The sequence below is a fragment of the Aegilops tauschii genome, chromosome 5 (assembly GCF_002575655.3).
Source record: "Aegilops tauschii subsp. strangulata cultivar AL8/78 chromosome 5, Aet v6.0, whole genome shotgun sequence".
Taxonomy (NCBI): Eukaryota; Viridiplantae; Streptophyta; class Magnoliopsida; order Poales; family Poaceae; genus Aegilops; species Aegilops tauschii.
Window position 1 is genome coordinate 251,588,720 of NC_053039.3, and position 17,328 is coordinate 251,606,047.

General features: G+C 43.4%; 2 protein-coding genes across 3 annotated transcripts; one reads left to right on the forward strand and one right to left on the reverse strand.

Annotated features, from left to right (window-relative positions):
* The first annotated feature begins 586 nt into the window (after positions 1–586).
* LOC109772026 (probable galacturonosyltransferase 7) lies at positions 587–5,979 on the forward strand. 2 transcript variants are annotated; one of them, XM_020330718.4, is made up of 9 exons: positions 587–927; positions 1,021–1,061; positions 1,182–1,241; positions 1,846–1,993; positions 2,092–2,144; positions 3,000–3,295; positions 3,992–4,349; positions 4,431–4,982; positions 5,194–5,979. In XM_020330718.4, exons 1-9 carry the CDS (start codon positions 780–782, stop codon positions 5,461–5,463), a joined length of 1,926 nt encoding a protein of 641 aa, XP_020186307.1. In that variant the 5' UTR covers positions 587–779; the 3' UTR covers positions 5,464–5,979. The 2 variants fall into 2 exon arrangements, with proteins under 2 accessions (XP_020186307.1, XP_020186308.1); XM_020330719.4 differs by lacking the exons at positions 587–927; positions 1,021–1,061; positions 1,182–1,241 and adding an exon at positions 1,605–1,766.
* Positions 5,980–6,311: 332 nt separating this feature from the next.
* On the reverse strand, positions 6,312–9,438 carry LOC109772028 (calcium uniporter protein 6, mitochondrial-like). Its single transcript, XM_020330721.4, has 2 exons — positions 9,074–9,438; positions 6,312–6,963 (listed from the first exon to the last, which is right to left on the reverse strand). Exons 1-2 carry the CDS (start codon positions 9,413–9,415, stop codon positions 6,508–6,510), a joined length of 798 nt encoding a protein of 265 aa, XP_020186310.1. The 5' UTR covers positions 9,416–9,438; the 3' UTR covers positions 6,312–6,507.
* Positions 9,439–17,328: the final 7,890 nt, after the last annotated feature.

The window sequence follows — 17,328 nt, forward strand, 5'->3', positions numbered from 1 at the left end:
TGGGGAGCATTTTGTTTGTTTGCAATATCAGTTAGGGAAACTATTTTGTTAGCCTGCTTTTCGAGGATGGGCAATTCACAAACATACCACAGTACTGGAGACCACAATGATGGTTTTCTTCTTACCAGTGCCAAAGAAAAAGATAAAGGTCGGTCACTTAACTAAAGTCCTAATTTACTGCGTCGAACGTACTACTACAAAAATGTTGCTACTACTACAATGCAATAGTGTCTGTGCTTTTTGTTTTTCCTTTTTTTTTAAAACGGTGAAGTGCGTGTGCTCTGACTGATCTGATGATTATGGTGCCGTCAAAAGAAACAGCCCAACCCCATCCATGTTCACACACTTTCTCACAGTTTTCTCTCTAATAAAAATCCAAATTTACCGGACAGCAAGGGGCCCGCGGGGACTGGGGGCAGGCAGAGAAGATAGGGGCGTGGCGTCCAAAGGTAAAGCAAAAAAGAAAGATCAATAGGAGGAGAGAAAAGGAACTCGAGAGAGAAGAAGAGGGAGGCGGTCGGCTGCTCACTCCACAGTCCACAGTCTCCACTCTCAAGTCTCAAGTCTTTCTTCTGTCCACTACCGCTGGGCGCCGGCCAATCAGTTACGCGTAGCGCTCTCCAAGAAAACCGCCTCCGCCTCCGCCTCCCCCTCCCCCGCCTCCTCCCCGCCTAGCTTAATGCGGAACTAAGTACTTATAAAACTAATCACCAGCACACGCACACGCACACGCAGCGGCAACCCGACGACGACGAGCAGGCACCGTACCGGGCCGAGGCATGAAGGGCCACCACCACCACCTGGCCCCGCTTTCGCCGCCGGCGGCGGCCAAGCGCCGCTGCACTGGCATGGCGGCCGCCGTCCCGGCGCTGGTGCTCTGCTCCGTCCTCCTGCCGCTCGCCTTCCTCCTCGGCCTCCACAGCACCGGTCAGTGAACCCACCTCTATCACCCAGGGTGCGTGCCTCCGTCGCCTGAGTTGCCTCCGCGGATCTGCGCTGATTCTGTGTGCGCGTTTGCAGGGTACGGATCGGAGGAGCGCGCGGCCGTCGTCATCAGCACCGTGAGATTTCCCGCACTCGGATTCTTCCTCCTCCTCCTCTTCCGGTTGCTGCATTTTTTGCTGCCGGAGTTTCCGAATTTTCTGACGGCTTTTTCTGTGCGGTGTTTGTGTTGCCTTTAGGAACTGGGACTGGGGAAGCACAAGCATCTTGATGGGGCCATGAAGCACAAGCTGCTCAAGGTACAATGTCCTGTCCTAAATTACGCGTTCCTACTGGATTGCCTAGAGAGAAGATGGCAACTTCGCATCACATTTTTGTGCATTCACATTTTCTGACTACCATTCCCAATTCTGCGGTGACTCTTCCTGCTGGTTTCTACAAAAAAGAAAAATTACATTTGTAGTAGTAATTAGGGAGTTCAATCATGCAATGCGCGTGTGCTTGCGTGCGTGTTTTCGTGGACGTGGGCTGCTTGCTGACGGCTTCACCACCTACCTGCTTCGTCAGAAGAGGGGTCGGTTGCTATTCTTGTCTGCTCTGCTGCGTGGCATCACACCATTTGTCTCTGATGATGTTATGGGATTACAGGACTTGTGGTGCTCAGGGGGTGCAAACTTTGCACGCACAGTGTTGTGCAAATCCCAAGTGATAGTACCAAACAGATAAATCAAATTGTGTTTGCAGTACTAATTCTCACAGCTAGTCAAACGTGTCATCTATTTGGTATCACTTCTGCCAAATTGGATTTTGTTGGCTTGGTTGTGGTAATCATTACGGTTTTAGTTCAGAAAGCTCTTCATTTGTCTATTTGATGAGTAATCTCCTTTTCTCTTGTATAAACAGGATGTTTCCAAAATGATAACCTCGGGGTCGAACGGGATTTCCGGCGAGAAATCTAGTAGATCAAAGTCCAGGAATCTTGCTGCCAAATCAAAGATCAAGGATGCTTTCTCCTTTGTTGAGCTAAACAATGACACATCCAAAAAGAGGGGTAAGAAATGCAGGATCAAATAAATATAATGCATGCCATCACGTTGACTTTGATCAGTACACGGCTCCATGTCCTTACTGTATGCGATGGTGTTTCAGGATCTCATACACAGAGAAGATATCAACTAAAGAACTTGTCATGGAAATCAATGGTAAGAGATATTTCATCTTTTCTCTTCTGTTGGCAAATGTTTAGATCGTCTGCGTTTCACTTTCCAATAATATTTGGAAGAGAGCATGCCACACATGGACTGTCAGCCTGTGACTACTGAATTCTGTTTAGGATCATGGTGTTTGTACGGCTATTGTTTCAAGGTCTTAACCAATGGGGTTTGTACAGTCGACAGGATTTTCAGGACGTCACATGATAAATGCCAAATGTATGTGTAGGAACATTGTTGCATTTCGGTGTGGCGTCAATAATAATTTTGTATATGTTTCTGTGGGCTAAACATGCTCTAAATCTAGATATATAGGTACAGTTACAGACTGTCTTATTGGGGGCAAGTTTTGCACCCTTCAAAATTGCCTATTAAATAATTTGCTACCGTGAGTGTTTTCAATTAGGTGGCAATAAATAAACGCCTTTGTCGTAGTCTGCATTGCATTGCACAACTGTTCTCCCTCTGGAATTTGGTGGATGATTTCCATTTTTCACCTTTACTAAGATGTTTAGTTAAAAAGAAATTTTGCTACATTTTGTCCCATGATAAAAACATGTTTACTGAAGAACTTCATATTTACTGTGGAGACCTTGTACATCAGATCCCTGGTTGATTATTATGCTTTAGTTGTCTTGACAAATGCAACAACCATTGTTATCAAGCAGCAAATCTGGCGAACAACGCAATAATCTGGTACCGTAAAAGGCTGAGATATGAATTCTAAATAGATTGGGGCACAACATGTTTTCATCCTTGCTTAAATGTCCAGTATGTTTGTACTAGTGGGCCATTTGGAACTGTTCTAGTCTTCTACCATAAAACACTGAATTTGTTTTTTGACAGGATACTGCTGTTGATGGGAAGGAGAGCCAAGGCCAGGAAGTAGCACAAGAGGAGAATCCCAAGTCCTGTGAACTTGAATATGGAAGCTACTGCCTCTGGTCTGTTGAGCATAAGGAAGAGATGAAAGATGCTATTGTGAAGAGGCTTAAAGATCAACTGTTTATGGCCAGAGCCCATTATCCTAGTATTGCAAAACTGAAGCACCAGGAAAGATTTACACGTGAGTTGAAGCAACATATCCAAGAACACGAACGCATGCTCAGTGACACCATTGCAGATGCTGATCTTCCACAATTGTGAGTATTATCCTGGTGTTAAAATATTATCTTTTTTTAAATAGAGGGATTTTAATTGACTCAATGGTCGCATCGAGGCGATACAACCACAAAGAGTTCACACCCGGCCTCTGCATAACAAGATGCCAAAGTATTATCTGTTAAACTGATTATAATATATATTACACTCCATAATGGCTAAAATGAGCATTAGCGATTTCAGGGTTGCTTCCAGTTTTTTATATGTTGTACTCCATCCATCCCAACATAAGTGTCTCAACTTTGTACTAACTTTAGTACAAAGTTGTACTAAGGTTGAGACACTTATTTTGGGACGGAGGAAATACTACATATTTGCTGACCCTATTGGTAATCAGACTGGTACCCCGCAGAAATATGACCTATGTCCAACCCTCATGTATATGGCCATGTGGAATTTGTATGGAGGCATTAAGATGTTAATTTTATTGAATGCATCTCTAAATGTGGATAAGTGTTCTCTCCCTGTATTGATATATGTTTTCTTGTACATGCATCACTTAGAATATGTATTTGAGAGGTAGCAACTATCATGTCTTCATTACTGTGTGATGTAAAAAAAATACTTGTATCAAGCAATGGAGTATACAACATAGAAAATGATGGCATGTACGACCTTACTTTTCTTTACTTTTTCTGTTGATTATTTGTCAACTAATGGCTGCTTACTGTTTTCAGTTTCGCAGAGAAGCTAGAGAAAATGGAAGGCACAATTGAGAGAATCAAGTCTTGTGAAGTAGGCTGCTCCAATGTTGAACGGAAACTTAGGCAGCTACTCGATCTAACTGAAGATGAAGCTTATTTCCATACAAGGCAGAGTGCATTTCTCTATCATCTCGGGGTCCAGACTATGCCAAAAACTCACCATTGTTTGAGCATGAGATTGACAGTAGAATATTTCAAATCTGCATCTCCTCAGAGGGAGCTATTAAATAAGCAGAAATTTGAAGACCCTGCCTTCTATCACTATGTAATGTTCTCCAGGAATGTACTTGCAGCTTCGACTACTATCAATTCAACAGCCATGAACTCCAAGGTATACTGTCCTTTCTAAATAACTGAAAATCTTATGAGGAGTTTGTCTCAGTGCTAACGTATTTCCTACGACATGTTTCAGGATTCCGGCAGCATTGTTTTCCATGTATTCACCGACACCCAGAATTTTTATGCAATGAAGCATTGGTTTGATAGAAACTCATATTTGGACGCTAATGTTCACGTGACTAACATTGAGGATCACAACAAGCTCTCTAAGGATGTTGAATCTCTTGAGAGGCAACAATTATGGCCTACAGAGGAATTTCGTGTCACGTTTCATAATCATTCTCAGCCTCTCCGGAGGCAGATGAAAACTGAGTACATATCTGTTTTTGGCCATTCACATTTCCTCTTGCCTGATCTTCTTCCTAGCTTGAATAGAGTAGTTGTTCTAGATGATGATATGATTGTCCAGAAAGACTTGTCATCTCTTTGGAACCTCAATATGGGAGACAAAGTAATAGGCGCTGTACAGTTCTGTGGAGTTAGATTAGGTCAGTTGAAAGCTTATGTAGAGGAAAACAATTTCGACGCGGATTCATGCGTGTGGTTCTCTGGTCTGAATGTAATTGAATTGGAGAAATGGAGGGATCTTGGCATTACCAGCTTGCATGATCAATCGCTTCAAAAGGTCAGTTAACTTGCCATTCCTCTGACAATCCTATCGAAAGAAAACTGTATACCTTATTAATTTGTTGACATATGGGAAAACGTGTAGTTTCTTCTGGTAATCCTAGATGGCTAGGACTATCCTTTTCCTGTGATATCCTTTGTCATAATTATTTGTAGTGAACATAACTTGTCTGATGTATTTATTACCTTCACTTCTGTTGTTCCAACAGGATAGTTCGGTATCACATAGACTTGAGGCACTCCCTAGAGGTTTACTTGCCTTTCAAGACCTGATATATCCTTTGAAAGGTTCATGGGTTCAATCCGGTCTTGGATACGATTATGGAATTAGCCGTATCGACATAGAAAAGGCGGCTACTCTGCACTACAATGGTGTCATGAAACCTTGGCTTGATTTGGCAATACATGATTACAAGAGCTACTGGAGAAAGTATATGACTAATGGGGAGAGGTTCATGGCAGAATGCAATATACATTAATGGCAATGACATGAGACGTAGCACAGTTGCACAGTCTGCATTTGTGGGAGTTTGAAGCAGCAAACAGCATGAACTTGCTTCCACGAAGGGATATTTTTTCAGAGAAACGGGATGCAGTATTTATGATGTATCAAGTGCACCTCCGGTGACCATGGTGGCACCGCGTCAATTCGAGGAAGGAAAATAAACTAAATTGCTTTCCTGACAGAACACTACAGTTAGGAGGCCAGAAGCACAACAGCATGAAACCTGTTTATTATAGAGTCAGATGAGTCTTTTCATTTGCACAGCTTGGAACCGCAAAAGTGCAGTTCTATGCTGATCATTTTTTGTACAAATTCTTTCGTGCTATTCTTTTTGCCCATTGTGCAAGAGCTACACTGAGGGATGCCAATGTTCAGTGCTACACGGCGTGTAAAGAGAACAAATGCCTCAGCCTGCAGCAATTCGCTTTGTTATTATGGGATGGAATTGTTGATCTCTGTTGATGACATCATAAATGTATGTTTGTCGGCACTGTCGTGTTTTTGTTGCGTTTTCAGGTTTTCTTTTTTTCTTGTGTGCTGTGCAATCCCCATTCTGTTTTGTAAAGGAAATTTAAGACGTCACATGGTTGTTCCTCAGAAAGGTTGCAACCTGGTCATTTAACATAAATCTGATACAGATAGGAACTCATATAAGTAGTACTCCCTCTGTTTCTAAATATAAGACTTCCTAAAGATTTCAATAGGTACTACATACGGATGTATATAGACGTATTTTAGAGTGTAGATTCACTCATTTTGCTCTGTATATGGTCCGTATTGAAATCTTTAAAAAGACTCATATTTAGGAACAGAGGGAGTAGCTTTCAACTTCAAACATAGAGAACCATAATGGCATAATGACAGTGGCACATCACTGAGATTAGCCTTTAGTATGTCTGTAAGATTAATCTAGCAGGTAACTGGTGACTTCTGCAAAGATGTAGCGAACACTTCGGAAGCTACATATGTGCCTATTGCCCAATCCAGAGAGTCCAGCTGGGAAACTCTAGCCCTGGCGTTACAAGTTGTGAAGCTTGGGGCCATGAGGATAGTGGCCTTCGAGAGGGCACTTGCAATGCCTGTGCAGCTCCAGGTACCTGTCCATGTCGAACCTGTGCTTGGCGCAGAGCTTCCTCCTCCTGGACAGGAAGAGCCTCTCCATGAAGTCCTGGTACGTCGGGTCCCTCGATGTCACGAGGAAGTAGGTGTAGCTGACGAGCAGGCCGGACGCGGTGGTGAAGAAGGCGATGGGCTCCATCACGTCCCACGAGAGCTCCCAGAAGGTGAGGCGGAAGAAGAGGCCGATCTGGGACATGATCAACCCCAGGCCGGACCAGAGGATGCGCCGGACCTGCTTGTGCGCCAGCTTGTCGATGCCGTCCTTCTTCTCCTGGAGCTGCCTCAGCTCCTCTCTCCTTGGGTCGTCCTCCACCTCGAGGGCCAGCGGCACCGCTCTTCTCACCAGGTCCACCACCTACACAATGGTGATACGGCCCATCAGTGCAAGCTTCAGCTTGACGAAATTTGACCCGGCTGCATCTTTTGGGCTTCTTGCTCAGTTTTCCCCCCTCTGAAGCAAGCAGAGATTTCCCCTGATTTCTGTGATCAGAAACCAGGACTTCTGTGCATCTTGTGCATTAAAAGTTAAAATCAAAATCTTCAACTCTCAGCAAATTGTTCAGAGTGATACTTAATACTTGTTCAACTAAAAAAAAGGCCCAAAACGGTTGCTTCTCCACAGTTGAAAGCAACAAAAACAATCTTACTCATGGTGTAGTCCTTGTGGATACATTTATTAAAGATTTTGTGGGTTTATAGCTCATGGCTCAAAGAATAAAGTAATAAAGTTCATGTCATGTCGATGCTTAGATGTTTTAAGTGGCGTGGGCGTCATCTAAATAGGATTACAAGAATCCGCTTTACGGATTAGAGCATCCTATGATCTTGGTTCTGACCGACCAGTGACCAGGGAACGTGAAGACTGAAGGTCCTTGCTGTTCAGGAGGCCTGGAAAAGAACACCTCTTGCTCTTATTTCTACAACATTTTTAGTTTGATGAATTACGACAAATTCCAGCTACATCTTGATTTTTCTTACTTTTGTTCCCTCTCGGTTAAACCCAATGGTAAGTAGTGTTCAACATTTGTTTGTTTATTAAGGTGTGGAGGAGGACTTCCAGTACACAAGTAATGTGTCAGACGTGAGAGTCGAACCTGGGTTGGCTAAGGCTAACCCACCAAGTTGATTGTGGAATCCTAAGAGCCTCCAAATCCCTAGCGTCTAGTATTGGGTGCCAAGCTTGACCTTAGGAGTACCATTTTTCATATCCTTTAGCGTTGGTGCTAAGTCAATTTCTCTCACCTTTAGCGTTTAAGACGCGGATGGGCTAATACAGAACAATACAATTATATAACAATAGTCGATGCGCTAAAACTGTAATAGGATAATGTGATTGATTTGGATTCAAAAGGAATCGCGCGGGGGCCTTTCAATCAATGGAAAATAAAATAAACAACAGTCAACGCAAGCTAATCAATTTTGAATATAATCTTGAATATGAACATGTGAAAATCTTCGTTCACCAACAAAACAACATTTGCAACAGGAATGCACCAACCCTAATCCATACATTTCCTAATTTGACAATACTGGCCGGCTGCAACTAGAAAATCATTTGCAGGTATGGGAAAATTAACAGACATACTAGCAGGAATGATAAAGGTTAATCTAACGGGCGCCTGAAAATCTAAAAGGGGCAATCGGTTTCTAACTCTCTATCTCAACCGTTGGATCATGATCCAACGTCTAGGGCTTCATCTTCAACCTCAAGTATGCACTGTCTTCCTTCTTCCTCATCACTCGATCTTTCTCTTCCCAACCATCCCCATGGACCACCGGCCGAACCGCCAGCCACCACCACCCGCGGCCAGTGACGCTCCCGCGCCAGCCTCGCCGCCCCACCCTCCCCTCAACCGCCAACCAATCGTCGTGCTACCACCACCCCCGGCCATTCCTCTAGCGCCGACTATGGACCAGTTTTTTTCGGCGAACCTACACCACCCCCAACCCCTAACATAGATAATGAGATCGTAGTCACCCTAAGATAAATAGTGGGGTCGCCTGCCACCCTAAAATAGACCCAGAGGGGTTCTCTAGCGAGCTTCTTCCTTCCATTCGGCAAGCTTCTCCGTTCCCTCCAGCTGTTCCTTCCTTCACGCGAAATTCAACTGGCCCAAATTCTAAATTCAGACGACTTACATATAGCTATTGTGAAATCTAACACACGTGTGATCGATCAAGATTTAATTAGTTGTGAGGCAACCAAGGCCCGGATTTGTTTCAAATTTGTCGATCCTCCCGCGCTTAGCAAACTGCTGGACCTGCTAATCAAATGTGTGCTACAAGACATGGTACAGATCTCTAGGAGCTGTATTCGGGACAGACGGTGGTGATAGGAGGTGCCTAGACACCCGGGTTCTGGAAGGCCTATCTCAGAAACGAAAATGTGCCTGAAGAATGTCCATTTCGTTTCCTTAAAAGTCAAAAGCAGGGTTTTTGAAAGAAAGAAAGAAACAAGATGCGACCTTCTCGGGGTGGAGGTAGGCCTTGTCCCTGAAGAGCAGCAGGACGCCGGCGTCGTCCATGGCCCGCGCGAGGCCCTCCGCGTCATCGCGGGTGCGCGCCGCCCCGGCCTCCACGCACGCGTCGAGGAGCTCCCCGTAGCCGATCGCCTCGCGTGGCCCGTCCCGCAGCCGCCGCTTCAGCGCCTCGACCCCGACGAGCCGCACCAGCCGCCGCGCCTCGGACGCCGTCACCGGCGGGTCCACCCGCGGCGGCTGCGGCGGCGGCGAGTAGAGGCGTCGGAGCGCGTGGGGCGAGCCGGGCGGGCAATGCGCGCGGAGGCGGGAGGCGGCCGCGCGCCACATGGTCGAGGCCTGCGCTGCGCTGCGTGTGAGGTGTGAACAAGGCGGAGTGGAAGACGATCGATCTCTCTCGAGCTGCCTCTACTTGTGGGGTTTTGGACCTTCTCCACCTTCCATCTCTTGCGATTGTGTGCCAGCGACGTGGTGATGGCTTCACGGCGGGGGAAAGAATCCATCTGCAAAAGCGGGAAAGGAAAGTGCGTGGCGTGTTTGGGAGATTTGGGGCGCCATCGCCTGCCAGCGTCTTTTTGTTTCGGGTTCTTCCATTTTTGCGCACGTTTTTCTCGCTTATATACAGATAAATACAAATGTTTTTTGTTACTCCTATGTAAAGTGCATCTTGCGGGTGGTGTGATGTGATTTGAGCGCGTCTGTTTTCATGTCACGGCTCGAGAGCGTGTGTATCCTTCTTTTGCAGGAAGGTCGCATCTATATCTATAATATCTACATCAATTAATCATGGCCATCAAACCATGTCAATTTAACAACGTAAAATGGTGAACGCTTAACATGTTTAACATGTAATTAATATCATATTAAATATAAATACATGTACTAATCATAAAATTATCTCGTGACTGATATTATACATAAAATTAACGTACAATTAATTTTCTTCTCAATATCAATGTACATTACACGTATGCATTTACTAGTTTTCAAAAGTGGCAACGCAGCATATAAAATCAGCAAGGAGAGGAGCCCATCAATCCTACTGGTTAGCTCCGTCCAAGTCCAGAAAGAATTTGTGCCCTCCCTGCCTGAAAGAACAGCCCAACAGATCATTCAACGATGAGTTAAATATGTTGGAGGTGCCTCAACTTGTCCTGCGCGGTCAATTTATAGTGCCTAAAGTTGCAAAATGCATAAAACGGGTGCTCGAACTTGTCCGGCCGTGCAAATATGGTGCCTCCATTCGTATCCAGACGTACGTCCAGCCCATGTGGCGTGCCAATGTGGCGGTGGCCCAACTGTTAGTGGCTGGGAGCAGGGAAGTCGCTAGGTGGCCCAGACATGAGGATTTAAAAAAACTCTCAAATTTCACTTAATCACATGGGAAAGCCCCACAAATTTATGGATTATGTTGCACGCATAGGGGCTCCACCAGGCCATTCTGTGTTAGTAGATATAGACTAAGTCGAACTTTATATATTGCATTGTTATGCAAAATGTAATTTTGGAGCACCGGCACATTGTGCCCATTTTTTCGAAGGTCAAAGAAACAGATTTTTACAGCTAAAAAACAGATTTTCGAAGTTAAAAGACAAGTACTACAAGACGGCGGTTCGACCCGCAATGTTGTATGGCGTTGAGTGTTGGCCGACTAAAAGGCGACATGTTCAACAGTTAGGTGTGGCGGAGATGCGTATGTTGAGATGGATGTGTGGCCACACGAGGAATGATCGAGTCTGAAATGATGATATACGAGGTAGAGTTAGGGTAACACCAATTGAAGAGAAGCTTGTCCAACATTGTCTGAGATGGTTTGGTCGTATTCATCGCAGGCCTCCAGAAGCTCTAGTGCATAGCGGACGGCTAAAACGTACGGAGAATGTCAAAAGAGGTCGGGGTAGACCGAAATCTACATGGGAGGAGTCCGCTAAAGAGACCTGAAGGATTGGAATATCACCAAAGAACTAGCTATGGACAGGGGTGCGTGAAAGAATGCTATCCATGTGCCAGAGCCATGAGTTGGTCGCGGATCTTATGGGTTTCACATCTAGCCTACCCCAACTTGTCTGGGACTAAAAGGCTTTGTTGTTGTACATTTTTTTATACATCAGGAACATTTTTTTATACACATGAAAAAAATACACGATTAATTTTCTTTAAAAAATATTTTTTCTGTCTACTTTTGTTCTTACATGTCGTACACTTTATGTACATATGTTTAAGTTTTTAAAATACATGATTTACATATAACAAATAACGTCGCATACATGTTTTTTAAATGTGTGAATCTTTTTTTAAAGCTTATAAATCAATACGTGTTTCTAAATATGCGTATTTGGCATATTTTAGGAAAATATAAATGGAAGTAAAAAAGAAAGAAGAATGAACGAATAAAAATAGAGAACAAAACGAACTAACCTGGAAGTTACTTGGGCCGGCTCCATTCGTAGCGAACCCTGACGCATGCATACGCTTGGTCGCGCACTAAGCGGCATATAGTTGCACCTTGTAAATTAATGCGAGAGCTATGTCTTGCTTATAGTGAGACGATAGTTGCTCTCGCCTGAAGGGATTTCGCTATTGCGTTTGAATCGGACCGTACCATTTTCTTCTCCTCTCTCGCTCGCTCGGATCGATCGATCAGCTGCTACTCCCTAACTCCTTCACCGGTTCGGAGAAGTTTTATTGTGTTTTTTCTTTTCCTTTTCCCATTTCTTTTGTTTTTCTTTACGGGTTTCTTTGGGTTTTCTATTTTCATTGTTTTTCATTGTTTTTTTACACGGTTCTTACAGGTTTCTTTGCGTGTACATGATTATCTTTGTTTTTTTGTTTTATTCTTTCTTCGTAGATTTTCATCATTTATTTCTTGGGTTTCACTGGTCTTTTCTTTTCTTTCTACTTTTCCCAATTTTTTTGTTTCTTTATTGTTTTCCTATGGTTTTCTTTGTTTCTGAGGCGTTTCTTTTGTTTCTTTCTTCTGTTTTTTTTCACTGCTCTTCTTCGTTTCTTTTTTTTGACAAATGTCTACATTTTGTATACACACCCGTACATATTACGTGTATATCAGGAAGATTTTGTTTGTACATGTTTAACATTTTATAAATACATGATTACCATTTGTTTTCAAATTTATGTTGATGATTATTTGTGTCATACACTTTAAACATATTTTATATATATCAGGAATATTTTTTAATATATGTTCAACATTTTCGAAGTATATTATTTAAATAAATTATACACTATCAACATTTGAAAAAATACGTTCATTTTTTACAAATATATTCTAATTTTCATATATATGAAGAACATTTTTTTTGGTACACGTTTATCAATTTTGAAATAGATGATTAACAGATTTTCAATTTATGTTTGATGACTATTTTTTTATACACTTTGTACATATTTTGTATATATCAGGAACAGTTATTTACTCACGGGTGATTTTTTTTGCAATATAATGTTTACATTTATTTGATACTCGGTCGACATTTTTGAAAATCTATGTTTTTATGTTCATTTGTAAGACACGTTATACATTTTTGGTATACATCAAAAACATTTTTTATACATGTTTGACATATTTTAAATAGATAATTAAATTATTTCTCAAATGCTTGATTAACATTTTTTTAAATACCTGATCAACTTTTTTCATACACATTATTTGTTTTTGTATATATTTTTCGTATACATGATAAACATTTATTTATACACATTTAACATTTGTCAAATACTAGATTAACATTTTACGAATGTTTTATATAGAGTGGTTTTTTGTAATATATATATTTTGATTTTTTGGGAGTATAAAAAATATACGGAAAACGTGAAATAAAAACTAAAAAAAGAGGTTGTGGCCTCCCGCGTGCTGGCCCGGCTCATCTGACGCTCCCCTTTACGCGTGGGTTTCCTACGTCTCGCTTTAAGCGAGACATAAGGGCGCCCTTAAATCGAGCCAGTGTGAGAGGGTGGGGATGTGTCTTGCTTTTCGTTTCCTCTTTGGTGCTTAACAGCCAAATGGCAGTCTCTGTGTAGCGAGCGCCCAAGGAGGAAGTGTCGCTCTTTTAGATGGTTCATCACATCTAAGACTTGTCTCTTTGCACCAGTTTTAGGAAGCTCCCAAAAGCTTTTGTATATTTTTTTATTTTACTTTGTTTTTGGAAGGTTTTAAAATTTTCTTTTACATATTTATTTTTTTCCATTTATTTCACATTTTTTAGAATTTTCAATTATGGGAACTTAAAAAAAATTGAATTCGTGAATGTTTTTTTAATTTGTAAACTTTTTTGAAATCGTGATTTTTATTTCAAGTCAAATTTATTATGAATCTGCTAAGTTTTTCAAAATCCATGAACATTTTTTAAATTCTTGAAAAAAATTTCAAGTACGCATTATTTTTCCCAATTCACGAACATCTTTAAAATTCTCAAAAAACATAAATTCATGAACTTTTTCAGAAAATGAACTCACTAACTGTTTTTGAATCTGTGAAGTTTCTTCAAATCCATGAACTTCTTTTAAAATATGTGGATTTTCTCAAATTCATGAGGATTTCATAAAATAAGCACATTATTATGAAATCAGCAAACATTTTTAAAATTCATGAACTTTTTTTGAATTAGTGAACATTTTTTTAGTTGATGGACATCTTCAAAAATTGGCCTTTTTGTTATAAGAACGGCAAACCACTGGTAGCAAAATACTAGTGGTCTCTCATTTAAACATGGACTCGGCCCTCTTTTGGTGCAACATATGCAAGATTGGTTTACAACAAGAAGTCTTTATCTATAAATTGAATATCTTCTCTCATTATATCATCTTTCTTGATATCCACTCATGGATTTTTTTAGCATGCCTCAGCTTAAATTCTTGAGTTGCAGAATGTCTCACCTTCAAATGTATTATAGATCTGTAATGTAAATAAATTATATTTGAAAGTCCTAACTATAAAAATGAATGTCTTGGTGATTCACTTGGGGAATCCTTCCCCACAAAGGAGGGCTTGGTGATCTACGATGGGATCCTTCTCCACATGGAGGTCTTGCTCCTCAAAGAGGATATACAAGGAGCAAAGCTCTCTTCTAGTTCATCTAATATGCTTTGCTAACCCTAACACATGAGAGAGGTACAAAATATTTAGGTGGCTTGAGGTAAGGGACGAGATGAGGGTTACAAGAGTCATTTCTCAGTGTTGCACGCAGGCAAAGCCCGTGGGCACAGGGGTTCCGAGGGCACGATACAAGGACCGTGTGCACAGGGTGGTCAGTAGCTTCAGCGGAGGCCCATGGGCACGGGGGTTCTGGAGCCCGTGGGCAAGAGGTGTCTAGAAATTTTCTGGATAGCCCATGCACACGGGGTGTGATGGCCCGTGCGCACAGGGTTCCCTGGGAGCCGCTCCAAGTCTTCATCTGCCACCTTCCGTGCATTCCCATGCTCATCGATGTACCTAATGACACAGAGTCTCCTTGTGAGGTACTCCATCCGTTCCTTTATATAAGGTGCATTTGTTTTTTCAAAAGTCAAATGAGGCCATGTTTGACTAAGTTTTTAGTAAATATCCAGAATAGAAAATTACACCATTTGATCCATCATGAAAAGTAGTTTCATATTTTATCTATTTGGTATTGCAGATGTTGTTAGTTTATTCTATAATTTTGGTCAAACGTTCAAATGGTTGACTTTCACAAAAAACAATACACCTTATATTCTGGAACGGAGGGACTGGTAGCTAAGTCTCATCTAAATGCGTAGGGAGTTCGACGAGGAGTGAGTTCACCTCACTTTCTATGGCACGCGCGCGAGCTCTTATCAATGGTCCACTTGCGTTGTAGGTGTCGACGCTGAATCCATGGTGATGTCCATGGGGTGCTCCGCACCACCTTGTGTAGTGTTTGGACGCCGTTGCCGCCTTCGAGGTCCTTCACTCCACTACCGGCTGCAAGCAGCAAGCCAGATGACGCAAGATGATGCTAAAGCGATACGACGGTTGGGAGCTGTAGCTCGATGTGCACGGGGGTGTGGACCTGGCTTCGATCTGACCTTTATTTTGTTCTGCTAGCGCTGGTCTAGTGCTAACACATACACGATCTGGTGGTACAGCCGTGCCTAGGGGCTCGATTCTTTGATGGGTGCTATGTGGTGGATGTCGGGGTGGTGGCTCCATGGGGGGTGGATCCATGAGGTGGTTGCAACGCGGCCAGATCTGCGCCAGCTTGCGTTCATGTGAGATCACTCCCTCCCATCGACGGGATTGAAGTTGATGCGACACTGGCTCGAAGCAACGCGACATGTAGGACGACGATCCTCAACCTGCATCTGATGTCGTCTCTAATGGTCTAGGTGGGTTTGGTGCTCTCCCAGTGCCAGGATCCAGTGAGCGAGGCATCATCCACTGGTAGCGAGGTTGTTGGCAGTGATGAGTTTGATGAAAAGTTTGCATATACTTCAGGTGAAAACCCATAATCTTCTTCATCTAGATCAGGCAATGTAATGTCGACGTGCGAGCGTCGTGCCCTTGTTAAGATGTTGACTCAATGCTTGGCCTCGGGAATGAAAATCCCATGTTCGATCTTCGGTTGGACTCGTCAACCTCTGTGCTCATATAATGATCCCTTCTCGAAGGCTTTGTCTAGGAGTACCTTATTAAAAGAATTTATTTTAATTCGGTCATGTGTCATAGGATTGTGGTAGGAGTGTGAAGATCCTATCGCAAGGCAAATCCATGCTGGACGGCCTCGAGTTTTTGTTTTTGTTTTGTAAGCCTTTTGTTTGTGCGGCATCAATGCTAGACTTTGCTTGTCATCGCTAACTATTCAATAAAAATGTATCTGTGGCTTGCAAGGCATGCATACACGTGTAGGATTGAGACGCGTGTGTCCGGTCTGTGAAATGTGGAAGATGATACGTAGCGCTGCCAAAGCAGGGAACACCAATGTATCAATGGCAAGGGAATGGAAGCGTGCAGCATGGCAGGGGAACCAATGTCCAGCAACCCAACTTATGGATGTGCCCGAGGATCAAATAAAAAGAAAAACTTATGGATGTGCAGAGGAGGAGAGGCAGTTGGGTACGAAAATGCATGATGCATTGCTCACCCACTCCTCTGAATGTCTGTTCCTTAAATCTGCCATGGCTAAGGGTACACAGCAGAAAGGAAGGCTCCTCCTTTCCTTTCCATATGAGCATGACGTGACACTTCAATGCCATGCTAACATCAGGTCCACAAACAAGCTGCTCACAGACACCCATCTGATTTTGTTTTCCCGTTGTTGCTCCATGATTGAAGAATATTCAGGACCATGGCATGGCCGCATGGCATTGCTTGCATTGATGCACTGCCTTGGCCCCACTCAATCAGCTTACAAATCTTTTTTTCGCGAATGCACGAAGCTTGCCTATCTTTTCAGTGATAGAAGAAAATAGAATGAGTAGAATAGAGAGTACAATACATGACATGGACCCAGGATGCATGAGCATGAAATCTGGAGTAGAGAGATAAGGGATGATCAGCCCGAACAAAAGGAAGACACAACTAAACCCATCAAATCTAGAACTAGAAAGGCAGACCGAACCAACAAGACGTCGAACATCTCTAAGTCCAACGCCGGGGACGCCGCGAGCGAGCAAGACAGCGTCTTCAAGAAGGGGAACGACGTCATGACGCCATCGCCATCTGAACCAAAGAACTATACCTAGGGTTTTCCTAGATGCTCGAAGAGGGGACACGGATAAGGGCCATGGCAGCGCCTCCAAGAAGGAAAACGACACCCCGCGAGTGTCGGGAAGCCGAGCAAGGATTTCGCCTGACTTGAGTCCGAGCAATCCCATAACCGCCAGATCAAATTCCGAAGATGAGGAAGCCAGCCCGACACGAGCTTTGCATCTGACATGGCGTGTAGGTGGACGGGGTCGGGAAGACAGCGGGGTAGAGAGCTGCCCGGAGGGTCGGACGTCGATTGACGCCGCCGGCAAGCCAGAAACCGAACGCAGTGATGAGCCGTCGGAGACGGAGCCACCAAAACACCGACAAGCCGAAGCTGGAGGGTACGCAACAATTGGAGCGCCGGGGCCGCAACCGCACCAGGAGAGACGCCGGCAAGCCATGGACTATGGAGGACGCAGATCCGTGGCCGCGGGGACTGGAACGGTGCCGGCAAGGATCCACCATAGAGCTTACACGTCACCACCATCAAAGTTGTTACCGCTGTCAGTGACACTTTGCTCAATCGAGAATCAAGCAG